The sequence below is a fragment of the Amblyomma americanum genome, chromosome 7 (assembly GCF_052857255.1).
Source record: "Amblyomma americanum isolate KBUSLIRL-KWMA chromosome 7, ASM5285725v1, whole genome shotgun sequence".
Taxonomy (NCBI): Eukaryota; Metazoa; Arthropoda; class Arachnida; order Ixodida; family Ixodidae; genus Amblyomma; species Amblyomma americanum.
This window is the reverse complement of record NC_135503.1, coordinates 126616732-126638104: the sequence shown is the minus strand read 5'-3', so window position 1 is coordinate 126638104 and position 21373 is coordinate 126616732. Positions and strand designations below refer to the sequence as shown.

Genomic DNA, 21373 nt, shown 5'->3' with positions numbered 1-21373 from the left:
TGTACTGACACTTGGTCCTTACCACAGTTTCGAACTGATTACAAGCTGCAATCCTTGGCTCACAATCTGCCATTTTTTCTTAATAAATATAAGGATACTGCTGGATTTAGTCCAAAACAACTGCGAATATACTTTGTGAAAATGTAATCTGTATTTATTCTTATGTCGCATGAGAAAATGTCTGTCATCACTGTACTCTTTTTTTGCATTCATTCATTATTGATAAACATTCTGTTATTTCTGCTGTGTTGCTCTCATGCATACGCTGTATAATTTATTTTCTATTTATTTATTGACGACCACTACTGTATTGTTCATTAATTGTTATTTCGTTCTGTCTGCCGCTGCCATGTAATGGTTTCCTGGGCCTTCGTCAAGCTGTTCGTACAGCTTTTAGCCGGTGACCATCCAGATACTTGCTGGAGAATAAAATATGATTTGATTTGATTTTTTTCTATCCATATCCTTGGCGTGCAATTTCACGATTTCTTCACCTGTCTTTTTTTTTTTCGTACGGCTTCATTTTCTCTCTCTTGCTGGCTGCATCCTGCCTTAATTTCTTTTAATTCTGCAAATATAATTCGCACCTTATTGTCGCTGTCCTGAGCAGTGGGAGGATGAAGTCGTAGTGCCCAGCTTACCTGTTGTTGGTGGTCTGAGGAAGATGATGATGTTGAAAACCCTATAATCGGGGCTAAAATTGGTGGTCGGTCCGTCTATTCCGGGAGTCTATTGATACCCTTTCAGTCTGCTGATGAACTTTCGTGTCCGAGCTGGACAGCATTTCCTCCCAACGCTCAATCAGCGGTTCTTTTATCCTCTATATTTCTGTGTTATGTTGGCAGGCCCACATCATATGGAATATGGCCGCTTTTATGCCACAGTGTGTGCATTGTGGTTCATAGTCTTCTGGGTAGATGGCGTGAAGTCTTTTTGGGCTTGAGTAAGAGTTTGCATTCTTTTCAGTGTTATTTCCGGTCCCTTGTCTTGTTCTTCATCCGGTGACCCGTATCCACTTCTATATAGCCTATAGTGTTGTAAGATTCCCGAGTATGTGGTCAGCATGTCTGAGTAGTTGTGCTCGTCCATGTGTTGGGGTGTCTGGGGTACGTGTGCTCGGGCAGCGGCGTGTGCGCCTTCGTTTCCCTTTTATACGGACTGATGCGCTGGTGTCCATATATGAGTAGCGGTGCGCGAATAGTACTTTTCCGAATTGAATGCGAATCGAATAATGATAAGACCGAATCGAATGCGACTTGAATATTAGTACTAATATTGGCTCTTTAATTTTGCGAATCATCATCATCATCAGCAGCAGCAGCAGTAGCGCGCGGCGGCGGCGTTGTCCTTAAGCTGAACTGTTAATTGCGCTAATATTCGTACCAATTGAGCAATCGTGCGCAACATTGACGCGACAGTTGTGCCACTCCTGTACGGTGCTATAAGTTTAAAAGTTACGAAGTTAAACTAATAGCTGCTAAAATACTCAACGCTAATTTCCAATAAAGCATTTCGCCCTATAAAAGCCCAGCACGAGGCCGGAGAAGGCCCTGTACCCATCAGAAAACCCGTGGGCACCCGGCGGCGCTAGAACCACGCCACAGGAAATTTGGCACCTACGTATGAGCCACGGCTTTCTAGATCGACCATCAAGGCAGGGTTTTCCTGAATTTACCCGAGTCCTGTCACAAAGTCTAGTCTTAGATGCCATCCATGTACAAGCATTATGAACGCCACCACTGAAATGGACCGCGTCGTGGCGCTGAACTCATCTCCCTCATACTTTTCGCGGGGCCGGTGTGGGCAGTGTTTGGAATATTTGTCGAAGAAAATAGAGCGGGCCTTATACGAACCTCCTGAAATTATTCGAAAACTACTTGAGAAGTTGAGAAGATATTCAAATCTTTTCGAATAATTTTGAAAATACATTGATTCGTTCGATTGATCGAATACAAGGACATTCGATTCGCTATTCAAAATTTTCGAATATTCGCACCCCGTGTATATGAGCATTGCTTCCTTTCGGCTTCCCTTATGTCCTTCAGGATTCTAATGGCTACCTGCCTTATCCTGTCCCTGATGCAATTCCTGCGCGCTTTTCGCGAATTGGTTGTTTTATTGTATTTTTGTTTTCTGGGTGGTTGTTGCAAGCGCAATGGCTGCCTCCTCCGCTTATAGTTTGGGTGTCTGCACCTGATTGATGCGCTATTTCTGAGGTTGCCATCCAAATCTATAACTGCTATCGTCACGAAGCCTCCAGCCGGCATATATCGAGTCTGCGTATAGTGTGTTCTTTTTGTTCTTTCATTGTTTTTTTTATGGCTTGAGCTCTGGCCCCTCTTCTTCCTGTGTGGCGTACCGGGTGCATACATTTCTTGACATGGGCTTTACTTGTAAGATGTTAAGCTCTTCGGGGGCTTCATATAGATTTTGTGTTTTACTTTTGTATGATGGTTTGAGTCTTTAACACTGCTGTGCTTGTCCTACTGTTGGCTACGTGGCATTTCTGCGATGTTTGGTGGGCTTAAGTTATTTCATCCAGCGTGCTGTAGATTCTCAGCTTAAGTAGTCGTTTTGTTGACGCGCTGACCGGAATGTCGAGGACCCTGTTATATACATTCCTTATCAGGACGTTGATTTTCTCATTTTCTGCTTTTTGTTTCAATGTACGGTACGGTGTGGCGTACGCAATTATGAATACGAAAGCCTGTACTAGCCGCAAGGTGCCTTTATCTTTCATGCCTTTTCTCCTCGTTGTGGAGATCACAAGAGCAAGGTGTCGGGATAGTTGGCACTGCACAGCAAAAGGAAGCAGAGCGTACAACAAGAGCACAGGGAGAAAAAGACGCTCACAAGCGCTGACAAACAGAAGAAATTTTATCACGGATCAAGGCGTAATATAGGCCGTATAGGAAGGAGTGGGAAAATGTGGAATGCTGCGCGATCGTTTGCTAGGAAGGAGTCGGAATTTCTAGATGGCATGCCAAGCGTTTAATTCCTTTTTCCTTTTCTACATATCCATTCATTGTTGTCTGTTTCGTTGGTTTCCTGTTTTCTCTAATATGACACTGTTTTTTTATTTTCTTATATGCCTGTAGGGTTTTACCGCTTTTACCCACCCTTTTGGCTATATGTTCTATCTTAGGCATAGTAGCAGGCAGTGTTTTTTTTTTTCGCTGCTACTATGCCTGAGACAAGTAACCAACTCTCCCAAGAGCTCGTTTTACTGAAACATGTTCTATCGCTTTTACCTGCCCGTTTTTACCTGTTCCAAACTTTTTTTTTACCTCTCACGGCCGTTTACACTGTTTGTTCTTATCGCTTTTATTTTCAGTTTTGCGCCCTTTTTACCTGGTGATGTGGCTACACTGATTCCCGGCTATCGCGCAGCATTCCACATTTTCCATCTCCTTCCTGCGGCCGATATATACGCCTTGCTTCGAAATAAAATTTCAGTTGTTAGTCAGCAAATGTGCATGTTTTTCTTCCTGTGTCCTCGTTCTACGCGGTTTTCTTTCGGTATCCTGTTGGCGATTCTGCCGACCATTCTCGCTACTTGCTCTGTCGTCTCTGCTAGTCGTCTTATTGCCTCTTGATTATTGTTCTTTGTGATTGTGAGCCCAAAGGATTTTGGCCCGCGGGACTTTATATATTGTTCCGTTAAGCCCCATATCTCGATGGGGTGGTCGATTCTCCCTTTCCTTCAATATTAGGAGTTCTGAATTGTTCGGGGCGCATGTTAGCTCCCATTCTTCTGCATGCGCTTAACTTTCGAAATACAACTGGTAACGAATATGGCATAATATGCAAGGTAAGGTAGGGTTAGCTAAAAATGCGCAATGTACTTTTTAAAAGCTTAATTAGTTCATCATCATCATCAGCCTGACTACGCTCACTGCAGGGCAAAGGCCTCTCTCACATCTCTCCAATTAACCCTGTCCTGTGCCAGATGCGGCCACCCTATCCGCGCAAACCTCTTAATCTCATCCACCCACCTAACTTACTCCCATCACCTGCAACGTTTGCCTTCTCTTGGAATCTATTCTGCCATTCCAAAGGTCCATCGGTTACTCTGCCTTCGCAGTACATGCTCTGCCCAAGCCCATTCCTTCCCCTTGATTTCGACTAGGATGTTATTAACACGCGTTTGTTCCTTCACCCACTCAGCCCGCTTCCGGTCTCTTAACGTTAAATCTATCTTTTTCCTTCCATAGCTCGCTGCATTGTCCCTAACCTGAGCTGAACCCTTTTCGTTAGCCTCCACGTTTCTGTTCCGTAGGTGAGCACCGGTAATATGCTGCTGTTGTACATTTTTTCTCGAGGGATATTGGTAGACTGCCATTCATGATCTGAGAGAACACACCAAATGCGCCCCACCCCATTCTTATTCTTATAGTTATGACTATAGGTATTATCCACAGGTTACTGAAGCGTTCTCCAATAACTCTTATCCCCAACTGTTCCCAATTCAGGCCTCTGAATACCTACTGTAACCAGGCGGTGAACAGCACTGGCGAGACTGGGTCTCCCTGCCTGAAATTCTTTCCTTATTGGAATTTTAATGCTGACTTTATGGAGCAATATTGTGGCTGTGCAGCCGTCACATATATCCACTAACGGGTAAATGAGAACGGAATAGAACTAGAATTAGAGCCTTCCGTGCCTATGAGGGCTATGTGAAGAACTTATCCAACACTTTAAAAATAAGTATATCGTAGAAACAGGACAGGTCAAACACCCAGACTACAAAGGGGGAAGATAATAGAGAATTAGACGCAGATAACTGTGGAAGAATTAAAAACGTTATTCACCCATCTTCGTCGAAGTACCTCTCCCGGTAATATTGTTATGGACTAGAAAAAGACGAAGCGAGCAGTGGCGTGGGCAGAAGAGCTCGCGCTAGGCCCGCGGCCATTAAATCGTGTCATGCGTCATGTCCTTCAATCTTCATTGGGTTGCCGTCACGTAACATTTCGTGGAGGTATCCTTATCATCCTGGAGCTTCGGCGTACTGCGGCTGCCATCGTCGTCGGGCGCGTGTTCCTGGCCCTCGCCGCTCGTCTGTGCCCCAGCCTGCCAGACCAGAACCGACCTTAGGCCCGGCCCTCTCCTCCGCACCGAACAGAAGACGACGAAGCGACTACGCTGCAACGACCAGACCTTATGACCCCACCGACCCAAGAAGCTGCCCACACGTGAGCCAATGCCATTCGGTGCGTCCATAAGCTTCGGCCATCGGCTCCAGGTGACCTATGGCCCGGAAGCTTCGTGGGGCAGCGCTCATCTGATCATCCTTTCATCCACCGTGGTGGCAAGCCATTCAACCTCTTCCTTTCTCACGCCCATCATCACGCCCTGCTTCACGCCGTCAGCGCCCTCCTCCTAGTTCGCGATCGGGGCGATCGCTCGGTGGTCCCGCGTCATGCCCTGGACTAGAAGACCACGAAGCGGGCAGTGACGTGGGCAGGAGCGCTTGCGCTTTGCCCGCAGCCATCAAATCATGTAATCATCATCCGTCATATGTCTTCCTGTCTTCATCGGCTTGCCGTCACGTAACAATACAGTAACCAATAAGGCTGTAGTAATCAAGCTATTATAAATATCTTAAGACATATATCCCTCACATCATGTGTGGGCATGTTCACGGAGTGCGCAGCACTCAACAGAACTCAACAACAGCAACACTCAACAAGCACAGATTACTTCCGGGCACCTTGTTTGGATTTTGTCCCAAACTATACGACACATGATGTTTTGCTGCTGCTTAGAAGGAAGTAAAGCCACCATTAAATCAATACTAGCCCTGCATCTCAAGGGGGTGCCTGATAATGCTATACACGATAAGATCACCACTAACCTACAAACCCTCAGTTGCGGTGAACAAGTGTGTAACGATGTCAGGAATCTCCTAAGCGATAGAAAAAAATCATAACCGTTGTGGGCGTCAAGTCGAAGCCGTTCAAATTTGGCAGTGCAGGTGTGCCACAGAGGCCAGTGCTGTCGCCTATACCTTTTAATATCGCGATGATAGTACTGCCGAGAAAACTAAACAGTTAGGAAATGTTAAACACGCACATTGCGTAGATGATATTGCGATATAAGTACATCAAGACTCAGAAACATCTGTACCAGAAAGCCTACAGCAGGCAGCTAACGCAGTCCAAGAATACGCCAGGGACGGTGGGTTACAGTGTTCACCATCCAAATGAGAACTTCTCGTTGTCAGAAACAACACTAGAGGAATATACCCTGAACAGTGCGACATCTCAGTCAAAATATGCGGAGGGGAAATCAGAATAGTAAAGATGCTAAAAATTTTAGGCCTACACATGTAGAGAATGTAGGCAATATAGTAAATTTGCAGTTAATTACTGAAATAATTGGACAGGTGCTTAGAATTTTAGGCAGAATCACTAACTCTAGGCATGGCATAAAGGAGAAGAATACAATACGTCTTGTAGAAGCCTTTCTCATGAGTAGAATTATGTATGTGAATCCCACCTCATCCCAAAGAAAAGTGAGAAAAGAGAGACACCCTAATCAGGAAAGCCTACGCACAAGCACTAAGGTACAAGCATCAATCCACCCGCAAACTGAAAAGATTATCAGTGACTACACACTGTCCCAGCATATTGAAGTTTATCTCACTGCAACGAAAATTAGCCTCACAGCTAGGCACATGGCTAGAGAAGTTCTACAGAGAATAGGGAAACCGAGGGTTTACACCAAAAAGAGTGCAGTCGAAGTCCACATGGAAATCAGATAGAAAATCAGGGAGAAGAGCATATCGCACAGAAAGACGCAAAGCCAGGGCACCTTAAAAAAAGGGGGGACATGGAGGATTAGCCAACCTTGCTAGGCGGGCGGATGAGATAAAGAAGTTTGCGGGGATACGGTGGCCGCAGCTGGCAAAGGACAGGGTTAATTGGAAATACATGGGAGAGGCCTTTGACCTGCAGTGGGTTCGGTCAGGCTGATGATCATGATATTTATAGGGTTGCCGGATCATCTTTAAACGGCAAAACTTCGGTATTTCTAGTAAATAACTTGCTAAATGCTATTACATGTTCCTCAATGTACACGAAAGACCCCGACGAACTCAGAAGAAATTGCCATTGCGCTTGTGAGAAACTACATTAGAAGTCAACTTCGCGAAAGGGCCAACAGAATTCTAACGCGGGGGGGGGGGGGGGGGGGACATTCAAGCTCTGTCTTAAGGGTATAACGCGATAGCGTAATGTGCAAGTTCCCATATATGCAGAAGGTCATTCTCTACTTATAATTCGTAAATCCCAGGGAGTCCTCGTACCCCTCCTTGCGCAGCGGTGCAGTCGTTAAGCGTTGCGCCACTGCCCTGCAATGGCAGGTGCTCCCAGTGGTGGGCCTTCTGCGACCCAGGTTGCTCTTGTCCAGTGACCAATCATTAATTTAATTGCCACCTCCCACGGTGGGCAGGCTGTGATAACGCCTCAAGCTCACGTGACCTAGGTGGTCCACCTGCCTCCTAGGTTGCTCTCTGGGGACCAGCTGCAGAGTCATGCTCGTCATTTTTCGCTCACAACGCCAACGCCGGATTTTCTGGAGAAGGAAGCCTTTAATGCTGTTGCGTTACTCTAGCAAGAGTAACATTAACTTCGGCTCCTGCTCATGAGTCGCTTCGTCGGAACAATGGGCGCCCCATACCGCTGCCCGAGTACTCGCAAAGCGGGCTCCATACATGCCGTACTACAACATTACAGGCGACGAGTGTATCCCTAAATTCACAAATCGATAACCCCCTAGCAGAGCAACTGTCAAGTTTGTAACGAAATAGTAACCATATCCCACATGTTATAAACCTGTCAAAATAATCCAAACATCTACTATTGAAAACCCCACGGCTGAGCAGTGGGACATGCTGTAGCTCGGGCCCAGGCAGTCAGCAAAAACTGCTGGAAAGGGCCAGGGCAGTAGCAGCGTGCAACGGAGAAGGAATTTCGCCCGCATTCTTAATAAACATGTTGAATAATGTTTTTTCCCCTTCATTTACTCCTCCATCGTTTTAGGGTGAAAGTGAAAAATGTTTTAATAATATGTACCAGTAGTGCGATGACATTGGCTGCATCTCAGTGCTTGTTCTGAAGATTAGTTGTTCGTGGTACAGTCCTACCGGCTTGCGATAAGCATAAGTGAAGTTCTAATTTTTTTTTGCATTTAGACGCCAGGAACCATTCCCATAGGAGAGAAGCAGCACATTCTAGGTTTTCCTTTTGTGGCGTAGTGTCGCACAAGATGGGCACAATTGCCTATATAAGCATAGCTTAAATTAATTGGTGGCAGTCCATAGCGAATCTCGCGAATTCCATTTTTTAAGCAATACCTTGAGGAGCTCGTCGGCTAGACAAGTTGATGTACGCCGTGACGCTTGCTCTGGCAACACGCACTGCTGCAACACAGTTTCGCCTTTCAGTTTAGCGGGTTCGGTGGCTCACTATAGAAGGCATCGTATGGGCGTTCGGCGAACCAGCGGTGTGCACCAAATTACGCATAATGGTGCGTATAGATGGAAGTACTTTTTTAACTCCGTTGGCAAAAAAAATAGAGTTCATTGGCAAGTGCTCTGGCAGGCCGATAAATGCAGTGCTGCTAGAATTAAATATTTGTCACTAAGGTTAATGCGGCGCCTGGGATTGCGAGACAGCCTGCTTGGAAACTTTCCAAGAAAACGTGCCATCGCCACTGTCTTTGGTCCACCTTTTCCCGTTCAGTCCAGCTTCTTTTAACTCCATTTTGCCCTTCGATTTCGTTACGGCCAGTTCAAGTTCTGAAGCCTGTTAGGGGCATGTGGCGGACAGGTTTTCCTTTCACGTCGATACGCGTTGAGGGCGGCTATGGGGACGACGAGTGGGCCCCAATAAGTGCACCGCGCTGCAGACCGGCGAGAAGAAGACGTCCGAGTTGTTTGGTCATTCTCTGCGCGCTGGTAAAATTATTGGTCATCTTCCGGTGTTTAATCCCCCGCCGCCTATCCTTCCCCTCTAAGAGGACTTTGGACTAGTCCGTGCAGTCTCGACGTCGAAAAAGCGCAGCTGAAAAAGAAAAAGAAACACGCGGGAAGACATTTTTCTGGTCTTTTCGCGCCACTTGCCTGCCTGCGTTTGCGCCTTGCAGAGTCAGCGACCGGCGATCGGTTTGTGCGCAGTGACCAGCCATGTCGGAGGAGTCGATGAAGCCCTGGCTGGACTGCCAACGGGCAGCCGCCCTGGTCAAGGAGTGCTTCGGCTTCACCGCGGCCTCCGTCGTCGAACTGGAGAGCTACGACGATCGCAACTTCCGGGTGCAGGTACGTGCTGGAAAGACGACAGATATTTCGAGCCATTCTAGCCAGGCTGAAGGCACCCGATGGCGGCACTGGAAAGATACCGTGCTCTGGGCCTCGAGTGGCCTGACACTGTGTCATACAGGCCAGCCCGCTGGCCGGTTTCTGCGCCCAAGACTTGCAGTGCACTTGAGAGAGCACTTCGTAGGCTCTGTCTCCGTATCCATGAACTGCGAGGCCGAAAAAATTTCGCCGGCTCGAAAATGAGGTCAGTGCCGTTGAACGGAATATCTCGTGTTCGTGGAAGCTTAATTCTCGCCTGAATATAAAACGGCCAGGATGTAATTAAAAATATTGAAAAGTCCGATTCAGTTATATGTGGACAGTCCTGGCAATACAGGAAGCAAGCCACTTGGAATGAATCCCTCTACAGATGCGTCTACAGGAGGGGCCGGTCGGTGAAGCGTGTCAAGAGAGGCTTTTCCTGCATTCACCTCGCCTCTGTCCTGTCCTGTGACGCAGTTTTTTGTCTGACGATATTGCGAAGTCGCGTCGAAGAGCTCCTTCGGTCGCAGAGGCACAAGAAGCCAGCCGCAGAGCGAATGGTGGAGCTCGCAACTTAATGCCCGTGGGTACAGGAGAATTGGTGTTTCTGTAAATGCCCTGAATACGTAGCTGATACAAACCGCTTAATGTAGATTTTACGTGGCAAAGCGGTGAGTATGGTTTCCGTCTCTACCGGAACATAAACAATCGGCCCTTTGACTCGCACTGACCAGAGTTGTGCAAGAGTCAGCGAATCTGTATGAACGGGATTCGGGGGTAGATCAGCCGCTCCGCAACTGGATTGAATGGAAGGAATTCCTTTGTATGTCTGGGGGGATATGCACAAATATTACAGAATATAAAGGAACGTCTCAACTAAGGATTCCTTACAAGTCGTGAATGCAACAAAACCACTTACATAGTTCACCTCGTCAAAGATTGTCTCTAACACGCCAAACTTCTTCATAGTCACTGGGGTTAGATCCTTCCAGGGTCGGTCACGCAGAGACCACGCATGGCCAAATGGATTGTCCAGGAAATCCCGCTTGAAGACGTTTGTCACGGCGACGTGCTGCAGCTGTCGATCCTCCGCTTTCCGCTTCCTCTGAGCGAGTGAAAACGGGCCCTAGCCAAGCTTCCAGTCGAAGGGCTCCCTGCTCTGCAGTGCCCGAAGCTTGTAAATCGCGTGTTTCGGCAGCGCGCTCCGCGGAAGTCTTTGACATTCGTTTCTGCTTGTGGGTAAGGACATGTAATCGCTGCGCATGTGCTTCGGCAGCTTCAGCTTGTCGCGCTTATAGCGTTGATGCCGCACCGCTTCTGCTTGTCGCTTCGCTATGGCTGCAGGGTCTGTGAACTCATATGCTGTTGTTGCCGTCTTGTAATTTGGCGTTCAGTCGCTCAGAGAACCTGCGCGCGCTGTGAAAGCCACATGTTGCGTGCGTCAGGCTAGGCAGGGAAGGGAAGATAGACGTTTGTATCTTGAAGGCAATGGTGCCGAAGTGCAAGTGTCATTCCGTGGCAGAATATAGTCCTGAAGACGACGGGGGGACCAGGCCAACAAGTTCACGCAGAAGAGTCGACCCCTCTCTCGGGTTTAACAACTGAACGACCCCGCCGCCAGTCGCCCCTCGCAAATTATAGGATTTGGCGGCTGGAGAGCAGCTTCCTCATTTTTTTTATTTAGTGGCTTTGTCTTATTTAGCTGCGCTGCCGAGTCCCATGAACCTCTGCGCCTCCGCCAAACAGCGCGCGCCTCTCTCCCCGCTCCTCCGCGCTTCATACCGACACAGGACGACTTTTTCGCCAGCGACCCATTCAGTGCTATCGCACTAAAAAATGATTATTCAAGCTCAACTTCAACAGGCGATGTCATGTTCTTTATTTCAGAATACATAGAGACAAATGTCTATGACTGCGAGGCACAGCGTAGTGTCGGCTACGCGAGCGTCTACGGAAATGTTAATACAGAGGCTATTTTCCATAAAAATCCTTAGTTGTGCACACTACATGATACCGGTGAACTAGCACGGCGCCCTTGAAGCACGCTTAACCCCGAGTTAAAGTCGTTATTCCCCACCTCCAGAGCCGGGCGTGCCTGTTTTTTTTTTCCTCATAAATTATTGGTATTCACGTTTTATACCCCTCCCTTAGACTCATATGTTAGCTGGCTGACTCAATAGCTTTTCCTGTATAGGCTCCGGTTACGTAGAGCGCGAAGCATAGATCGACATATCACTGTTGGCTGTGTATAACAAACAGTGCTGCCAAGGGCGACACACTGCGATTTCAGGGAGCAGCTTCAACGAGAATGAATGAATCTTCCGTTTCCTTTTTTGAAGCGAAAAGCTTCACTACGCTAAGTAAAACAGTCGTTGCGTAGGCCGGAGAATGACCTTCAACGATCTTCAGCCCAACCACGTTAGCCATGTATGACCATATGCGGTACAGTTATGCAGTCGAACCCTTGACCCATGACCTTTAGTTGACCTTAAGAACATCCGACGGGTTGACGTGAAGCCACGTGATGAAATCCGTTGCGGGTCTCGTAAGACCATGTTATACCACGTCATAGCCACGTGGTCGTGCAGGTATATGTAGAACGGCTGTCGTGAAGGTGTAGCGGAGCTGCCATGAACGAGCCTCAGACGCTTAGCAAGCGTGCTTGCTTTTCGCTGAATAGCAGGGTTAGCCAAGTTAAGCCACTGCCAACTTTTTATTTTCCAGCTATGCCGCGAGCACTCCGAGTGGGAGAAGTACCCGCATGGATTCGTCCTCAAAGTCGTCAACTGGATCGACAGCCAACAGACAGAGTTCATTGGTAAGGGGGCGTCTTAACAACGTGTCTCTTAGTTCCACTCCTTCTCGACCGGCTAGCCGACTGATTAGGTAGTGAATCTACCAAATCTCATCAAATAAAAAAAAATTAAATATTGAATACGCATAAAGGGAAGCATACATAGGGATATACAGTACAGTGTCCTAAAGCCCATGAACTGTACTAGGACCTCGAACAAGTAGCGAAGAAAAAAATAAAATTTTAACTGCACGTTCACTATTTGTAAAGGAATATTAGAATAGGCACTTAGTAAAGAATAAACGAAAGAGCGCATGAAACAAAAAGAAAAAAAAACTGATTGTTGAAGTACAAGGATTACATGAAGGTATATGAAAAAAAAAACAGTTGGAAACTTCCGCTGGTTCTTAGTGTTATGAGCGTGTTTAGTAAATTCGGATTCGTATTAACGCTTTTTCGCCTTTTTGAATAGGAAGTTTAATAGGTTAGAATATTTTTAAGGCAGGATGCGAAAGCGGAATTAAAGAACTGCCTTTTAGTATTTTTAAACAAGTTTTATTTTTTTTATGCATGCATTCTAATCAGAAATTCGTTACCCACGTATATCAGGGGAATCTGAAACGTTTTTCGCATTTTACACGAGTAGTACAACGTTATTTAGCATCATTAAATAGAGTGCACAGTAACTTTAATTCTTCCTCGGGTACGAAAGTGGCAGAGCAGTTAATTGAGCCGGCTCGCTCAATAACTCTTGGTTTATTAAAAACAGTACTGATACTGCTCTAATCAACTGAAAATGAGTCTGAGTTGAATACAAGAAAAAATGGAAGATGGTCAGTAATGTTACTACCACTGGCACCAGAGGCAGGTGGCAGGATGATATTCGATAAAGCGTGGTCGAAAAGTGTACACGTTCAGAATGAGGACAGCCTAGCTGGCGACGTTATGAACGACTCACTCAAAACCGTACTTGCTGAAACAATCAGAATAAGCAGAGGAAGGGTTGGTATCAGTAAGTTAAGTTAATATTAATGTCACCTACAGTTGCAATGTTATTTTCGGAAGATAACTTCATGAAGATGGCGTCGAGGCTGATCAAACATTCTCAGACAGATGAAGAGGGAGACCGATAAACGCATCCAAGTATTAAGCACTTACGTGAACCTATTGGAAATGATCCACCAGTTTCAATCCATACCAATTCGCAGTGTGTCACGTTGAAGAAAAGATCTTGTCGACGTACGTAGGATATGCCAGGTGAGATGAAGATGGCAACATTGCCTTGACTATCGGATGAACGATGACAATACTCGGCGTGACACGAAGGAAACCCAAATAAAGTTCGAGCACATTCAGAAAGCAAGTTTCAGATATGCATGTGAAATAAAATGAACGTTTAAGAGCAATGGTAAAATTAGTGAAACCTTCGTAATTCTCGCGCAAGCTTCTCGCATTGAAATGGATCAAATATCTACAGTTCAGATGATGCAAGGATTTCAGTTTTTTCAGGCGATGTCAACGACGTTACGAAATTTTGTGCGCAAACGCATGGTTGATGGTAAAAATGCACATGTTACGTACATGAAAAAAAGGTTCAGGTCTGATTTGGAAGAAATGCTGTAAACTCTGCTATCAGATGACTTGCGCGCCTAGATCTGACAGTTATCGGCCCACAGGAACCTGCAGCATTCCTTTTTCCTTTAGATGAAGAGCCTTTGAAGAGCTTCTTCTTGTCGACTGTTAGATGCTCGTTTACGCGCCCCGGCTTGTTTGATCCACCAAAAAATTCAATCTAGTTTAACTGAAGCCGAGCCTTGCGTACTTTGCGGATTTTTTTTTGTCCCGACAGCAAAGACGACCAATAATGTTCTCTGTTGCGCAGGATGCAACGCTGTGAACCGTGAAGGCAAAAATCTCTGCCCACACCAGTGCGAAAATGCTGGTTTATGCTTGCTATATATACTGTCAATGTGTTTTCGCGCGGAAAGGTGATCTTTGTATGAGTAAATAGAAATAAATGCGCGTTTGGCAACACACATACCGGCTTGCGTGCAGGGTCAACGTAGAGGGACCATAGCGCAGAGCACAGCAAGCGGAGAGAGGAGGCTAGCAGGACCTGGTTTGTCCCCATCGTGTTATTTCCCTTGGTGAAATAATTTTTGTACTGCGGTGTCCCGCTTTCGAACGTCTATCAGGCAATGGCGACGGCAGAAGGAAGGAGGCAGTAGTTGGCGCGAGGACATTGTGGAAATATGCGGGGAACAACCTCCCCCCCCCTCCCGCACTCTCACAGCGCGGTTGCAGCGTTCCCGCTCGCTAACCGCGTAGGGGTTCGTGCTCGAGAGAACAAAGGGAGGGACGACAAAGTGTCAACACTCATATGCTATTTATTGCACTTGCAATTAATACACAGAGCGGGCCAGCTAGCTACATAACATCAACGAGGCATTCCTTACCGGCTGAGGCAGGGGCGCGACTTCGGAGGTATCGGCGGCGAACGTTTGTATGCGCCGACAATGGCGGCCGGGCTTTCCCGTGCACGCCGCATTCTTGGAGCAAAGCCATCCCCGTGCATTTGCTGGGGAAGGTGCCGAGAGCGCGCGTTTGCTGCGCTCGCTTCGCTACCCGGAACCAGAAGTCCGGAGGCAAGGTGCGACGGATCTCCGTGCGCCTGCCGCGGAAGATGACGAGAGCGTGCGCCTGCAACCGCTCGTGTGCCTGGCCGGATCCCGAAGAGAGACTTGCCGGCTCCGCGGAGCTCCGCTTAGCCTTCGAGGTGGCGCTACCGTCTCTGTTTCCGCTTCGCCCCTGAGGGAGACTTCCCTCCTCGCTCCGCCTGTGCTGTCCTGACGCACGATGTTCACGTGAAGATGGGCCGCGTCGAAGTGGAGGGGGGAAACAGGTTCTCCATAACATAGAGAAAGCCAAAGGCAACACTATCGCAAGGTTGTCGCTACTGTAGTCCCTTTAACGATTTCATGGTACCGTGCATTTTGGTGCACTATTGGTGAGTTTTTCTACGAAATTTGCCTGAACGATGCGTCTTCCAAAGAAGCGCAATGGCAAAGATTTTAATAAGTTTACGTGACCCAAGGCCAGAAGATAGAAAGCGACCGAGGAACCAAGTGCACCCCTATGTGCAGTCCTTAAAGGGAAGGCGAAATGTTTTTTTGAGAAGTGGAGACTTTTCAAGAATTTCAATCTGTGACGCTTCTAGGTTAGGCATGCAAAGTAGTTTTGAGCTAGCATTTAAAATGAGGACGTAATCACCGAATAAAACCGCGACGATGTTCAGCCTTCGCCTCACTGCGCTGGAGGAGTGCGGGGAAACTCGTGGTGACGTCATTGCCGACGAAAAATATGTCCGCTGCCTTCGTCTGTATGCTGCCGTGCGTATTTCGACACTGCCAGACAGTGCTTCGTGAGCTTTAATTTCGACGGAAGTCATTTTTTTTTTCTTCGAAACAAGAGTTTCTTCGGTGTAAACTTAGCGCCGCCGTACATGACGTCATAATTGGGGCCTCTACCCGTCGCTGTGCACTGCAGAGAAGCCTGAACGCCTGCGCCGCTTTACTCGGCGATTATGTCACCATTTCAAATGTTAGCGCAGTAATATTTCGCATGATTTACCTGCAAATTTCACACACTCGACTCCTTTAAACTCATCTAACTCTAAAATCTCTTCAGTTGCCCTTTAAATGGCCTCTGCGGGTGCTGCTCAAACGAATCGAACTGCATTCTGTTTGTTGCCCGGACACGGTTTTCCCACGGCGTCGGCGTAACCGGTTGCGTTTGGTTCCAGAGTCGACGACGCGCCTGCTGCTCGAGCTCAGCGATGAGATCCCGTGCCAGCGGCCACTGCTGACCGCCGAGGGCCGCTTCTTCGCCACCGAACGCTTCCCCATCGGCGCGGCGGACAGTGAGTGAAGATAGCACCGCGGCCCCTTTCCGGCGCTCATCACGCTGCGTTCCCACAACCAGCTGAACCTGCCTTGGAAATAATGACATCAGCTCAAAAAGGCCGCATGGTTGCAACGTAGTTAAACCGTTTAGACGCGCCAAAGACGTGTTTCGCCTGGTTGGCTCACGGTTTTGCTTTGAAGTGTTGGAGGCACATCTGGCGGCGATGTTAGACTCGGGTTAAGCTCCGACAGAGGCTAAGCTGATCTGGCCTGTTCGCGCGGTAGATGGAAGTTGACGAAGACGACTACGTGCAATGCGCAGCGAGAGAGTGTGTCGCCGTTTAACACGAGGCGTGATCTGCGGCGGCGATGGCGTAGTGCACGCTCTCGGGCAGTGGCCGGCGAAGCTGATCTCTTTGCGCGCCGCTGGTTCGAAACGCAGTCGCGGCAGTATTTGTATTATTTCTGCATCCTCAGGGTCAGGGGCCTTGCCCAATGGGGTTCGACACCGAGAAGTACTCTTCTTGCACTAAAAGGAGGCAACGGACTGAGAGCGGACACGCATCGGAGCGTTGAGGTTGCAATGAGTTTTATTGTGAACTATTCGAAAATGCATACAGGTTGTCCGAACCAGGCAAGGTAGATGTAGAGTGGTAGCGCTGCCTGCGTAAAAGCCCATACGTTCAAAACTTGGCGGCTTATAGTGCGGAGCCAGCGCCGTCTTCGAAGGGTGAGACAATCTAAACAATAACGTCATAACTAAAAATGAAAGAAATCCCGTGGCGTCATAACCACGCGTTCTTTGGCGGTAAAAATAATCCATCTAATGCCTCGTTGTTCCTTGCCACTCACGAGACAAGGGCCAAGAAAGAAGGCGCGACGAGTGCCGACTACAAACGCCATTTTTCGGTATATTCCGTTCTCGTCGCGTCTTTTTCCTTTGCCCTCGCCTCGTGTGTCACGCTGAATTGCAAGGTGTTAACGTAGAAACAGGGCCAGCTGTTTGTCTAAATACCGGATAGGCGCATTTTACAGCTTCTTGTTTGTGAGCTGTTTGTATCAAAGTTTACGAGCAATGTGTTGTGACGGAATTGTGCTAATGCAGTTCTGCTAGCATAAAGAGACAATACTGCTAATCTTTTTTTTAATAACAGTCCGTTTAGTCTTTTAAAACCACAACACAAACTCAGACTCTGAATAGTGACGCAATAAGAAGTGGCGGAACTAACTCACGAGGCAAGCTGCATGTGAAGAGAATAACCTAGTTGCCTGCTGTGTATTAATCGCATATAAGAGTGCTGTAAGTAGCTTTGCACCCTCCCAATGAAATTAGGGCTGCCTTTTAGAAAATTTGGAGCGCAGAAATTCGTCAACGCAATGAAAAGCTACGCAGATCAGATGACACATATAATCAGGCGCTCACACGATGAGAGAGGAAGGGGACGTACGGGAAAATGCGCAAATACGAAGACTCACCTTGCAGCCGCAGGAAATGTTCAAGCAACCACATGGCTGCCAGGGAAGATTTAAATGAAACAAGTGGCCTCATTACAGATTGCTCTGTGCCTAACATACAAATAGGATTAGCACCCGAGCATCCGAGATTTTGTAAAGGGTCATGACATGTGACAAAAAACACTCTTCTCTGATCTATGGTAATAAAGAGAGATAAAAGCGCAATATCTCATCAACATAACATGCACATAACTCAATGTGTACAAAATCCTTTTCAGCAGCTTTCAGTGCTCAGTAGCATGCGTGCAGCGTAAACGTTCAAGGCAGCATTCACTTCGTGCTTGCAAGGGATAGGGCGATAGTCTTCTGTATTGTCAAATCGTTCCCCAATAGTTAGAAGGATATAAAGCACATGCATCACTGCAAAGTTCACGATGATCGTAGCGTTTCTTCGCCACGAACACAAGTAATTCTCATACAATATTTAATTGAGTACAGTCAACGCAAAGCACCATAATTCAGTCCCACTGCAGGTGCCAGGGAATTGACAGAATTCACTATATGGAACACGCGCTTTCATACGAACTACCTGGCGCTCATCCGAAATCTGACACCTCTCACGCAGATGTTATCGACGCCTTTTTCTCTGGTGTAGGCACCCAGTAGAAACGACATACCACAGTTCCGAAGCGACTGTAAAAGCCCTACCGTTGCAATGTGGTGCCAGTTCTCACTGCGACGCTTTCCTACGTAGCAACAATTCTTTCTCGTGCCGTACGCTCTTCGTCTGGAGCCACACCGTCTTTCTGAAGGCAGCGGCGTCAAAACCGCAAGACTGGAGCTACACGTGACTGGTGTGGCAGAAAACAAGCGCGCATGCGCATGTAGCCGACGAGACGTGGCACGAGGACAAAAGTAACGAAGGGATTGAAATCAACGCCGACAAAAGGCGAGCAGCCGCATGAAACGAAGTCACGAGATGGCGAGCGACACCGGCTGAAGCCGGCAGTAGTGTCATCAAGCCGCAGTACAGTAAAGTCGGATTCCATAAGAGCCAAGAGCCGCTATCCGCTGCTGAGAGGGAGCGCGAACATGATTGTTCTTTGTTTTTCATAAAAAAAGCGTTGCACTTTCGACCCAAATGTAGCACGCAACAAAAATAAATTTTAAAAACAGTAACTGTGGTGGTGTCTTAAGTGACAAAAAGGCCACACATCTGTAGCCAATTGTTTTTCTCTTATGTTTGTCGTCCTCACCGACAATTTTGGCGTTTCATTTCAACTCCCCCGTTGATGCCACTTCGCTGGCACTCGGTTCTGCGCCATTATCGAGCCCCGCCTTCTCGACCTGCCAGTTGACCTTGGACAGGTGTCATCGTCTGGGCATGCGCAGTTATGCCAGCTCTTTGTCTGAGAGGGTGGTGGCGTTGCCTCCTTTTTCGCGCTGCTGTGCTTATTTCTATGAACCAACGCACCCAGTTTGCAACACTGAACCTTCCTTCTTTCTTTTATCTTTCACTATCTTCATCCCACAGGTAGGGTAGGGTTGTTTGGTTACTCGCCCTCCCTTTCTTATCCCCTGTCTCTCTTTAATCGAAAGGCCTTCCTTGAATCTTTTCACAATTCGCTCGATTTCCGACATTTCCAAGATATCCTTGGCTCTAGAGCTCCAAAGTTTGCCATTTTTGCGTAAGTTTTCTTGTCTACAGCACTTATTTTCGCACAGTGGTGCTCACTGACAGGGATAACAAATGACACCCGTGTCTTTGCTATTTATTAACCCGATTTATTCCTTATAGCGGTACGCGGCCTTCGTTGCAGCTGTCGCATGCCCATGGGCTCACCTGTCAATATGCGTAGCGAGGAAGACATGCGGTGTGATCTTCAACACGCACACCGAGCGCTCACCTCCAGGCCGAATATAGGAGCCTGCAAAACGGGTCTTGGAGAAGTAATATCGTAGAGGACAGGAAGGGACTTATTCAGAATATTTAGCTTCGTGTTCTGGCTGCTTAAAGAGCATCGGCAGAGGTTTTGGAATTGGGCAAGAACCTGACCTGCAGGTAAAGCATGCGAAATCCTTTTGGGCTCGCGTTTGAAATGTTGATGCAATCGCCGATTAAATCGCTACGGCCTTCAAGCTTCTCTGCAGCGCACTGCGCCAAGTGGGGGGCCCATGATGACGTCGCACATTTTTTTTTCATCGCAAGTTGCATTTCGCGGTACTTGGAATGAGAAATCTCGTTTTGTTCAGAGTCGCTTGAATATTATGCCGCGTTTTAAAATGAACTGCATGTAACTGTTCATTTGGTGCATACCGCGTTAATGTGAGCTGTCCGCCATCCGTTGTCAGTGAGCTCGCACCGACTTTTGGTCAGCAGTGGCGGTTTTCTTCGCAGTTATGCAGCATTGTGACTACTTTTTAGATGCAAGCGAGAGATTTGTGTGAAAAAATGACGTTCATTCGTCGGGTTTGACTAATTAGCACAATGGTGAGTGCTCCGCCGTGGCCCCATTAAAAACTGGCCATCTGCAACTTTCTATTTCGCCGTTGCCGAGGAGAGAGAGAGAGAGAAAACTTTTATTTCTTTCCAAGAGGTTCGCGGGGATGAAGACTTCCTGGTCGTCTTGCTTGGGTGTTGGCGACTTGAGTCTTCAAGCAAGAGTGGGCCCTCAGTCCAGGGCTCCACTGAGTTGTGCCGCTTCAGTTGCGTGCTTTACCAAGGCCCTCTGGACCTCAAGCTCGCTGCTGAAGAGACAGCTCTCCCATTGCTCCGCACTCGGTGTTTGTTGATTGTGGAATGCTATGTTTCTCTTGCATTCCCAGGTGATGTGATAGAGTGTGGGCGTACTGCCGCACCAGGGGCAGTCTGGTCTGAATTGCGTTGGTGATATCTTGTTGTATGTGTGTAGGTTAGGGAAGGTATTCGTCTGTAGCCTACGCCATCCTACAGCCTCTTCCCTATTTAGTGCTTTGTGTGGTGATGGATATCTCTTTCTGATTCCCCTATATAGTTGTAGGGTCTCTGTGTAGCCCCCCTCGCATATGAGTAGCCGTGACTCCGAGACGATCGATAAGCCTGCTCGGTAAGTGAGCCCTCGAGCTAGACTGTCCGCCTTTTCGTTTCCTGCTACGCCTGCGTGGGCTGGCACCCAGATTATATGTTGTATGGGTATTCTTTCAGCTGAGGCTGCCGCCTCGCTGATTATTCTGAGGGCAGTGCCGCTGATATTGCCCTTCGTATAGTTTCTGCATGTTTCTTTCGAGTCCGTTAGGATATTTAGGGAGCGACCTTTTCTGTAGCCTTCGGCTATCGCTAGCGCGACGGCAATTTCTTCGGCCTCTGCTATCCCTGACACCCCTACTGAAGCGCAGGTGATAGTTTCCCCTGTACCGTTGACCACCGCTACCGCGGCTGTGCGTTTCTCTGCTCTTGCGTACATAGAAGCGTCTGTGTATAGTGTGCTTTCGGATTGGCCTAGCCTTCTGTTTATCTGTTCGGCCCTGGCTCTCCGCCTTTCTTCGTGTAGGTTGGGATCCATATTTTTAGGTAAGGGTCCCACGTTGAAAGTTCTTCTGAGGTCGTCTGGAACTTCTGTGTATCTGTCAGCCAGACCACTTGCGTTCCGACCTAGCCTTTTTAGGAGCGCCCTTCCTGTGGGGGAGCCCCTGAGCCTCGTCAATTGCGCACCCATTTGAGCCTCTGCTAGCTCGTCAAAGGTGTTGCTGACTCCGAGCTGGAGTAATTTTTCATTTGACGTGTTCCTGGGTAGGTGCAGAGCGATCTTGTAGGCCTTCCTTAGTATACAGTCGGCTTGCTCTCTTTCCGCTTTTGTTGTTGCGTGGTAGGGCAGCGAGTATGTGACCCTGCTGACGATT

The 21373-nt window shown here is 47.7% G+C and overlaps 1 protein-coding gene across 7 annotated transcripts in view; it reads left to right on the top strand.

Moving 5' to 3' along the window:
• LOC144099540 (hydroxylysine kinase) overlaps positions 1-21373 on the top strand; it is a 117769-nt gene that overhangs the window by 10954 nt on the left and 85442 nt on the right. For 3 of the 7 annotated variants that reach the window (XM_077632924.1, XM_077632918.1, XM_077632923.1), the window contains exons 2-4: positions 9182-9322; positions 12068-12161; positions 15940-16056. In XM_077632924.1, coding sequence (XP_077489050.1) covers positions 9191-9322; positions 12068-12161; positions 15940-16056 — 343 coding nt within the window. In that variant the 5' untranslated portion in view covers positions 9182-9190. Of the gene's footprint in view, positions 1-4981; positions 5214-5364; positions 5503-9150; positions 9323-12067; positions 12162-15939; positions 16057-21373 lie in introns of those variants that run through there. The other 4 variants (XM_077632919.1, XM_077632920.1, XM_077632922.1 and 1 more) reach the window with 4 other exon arrangements.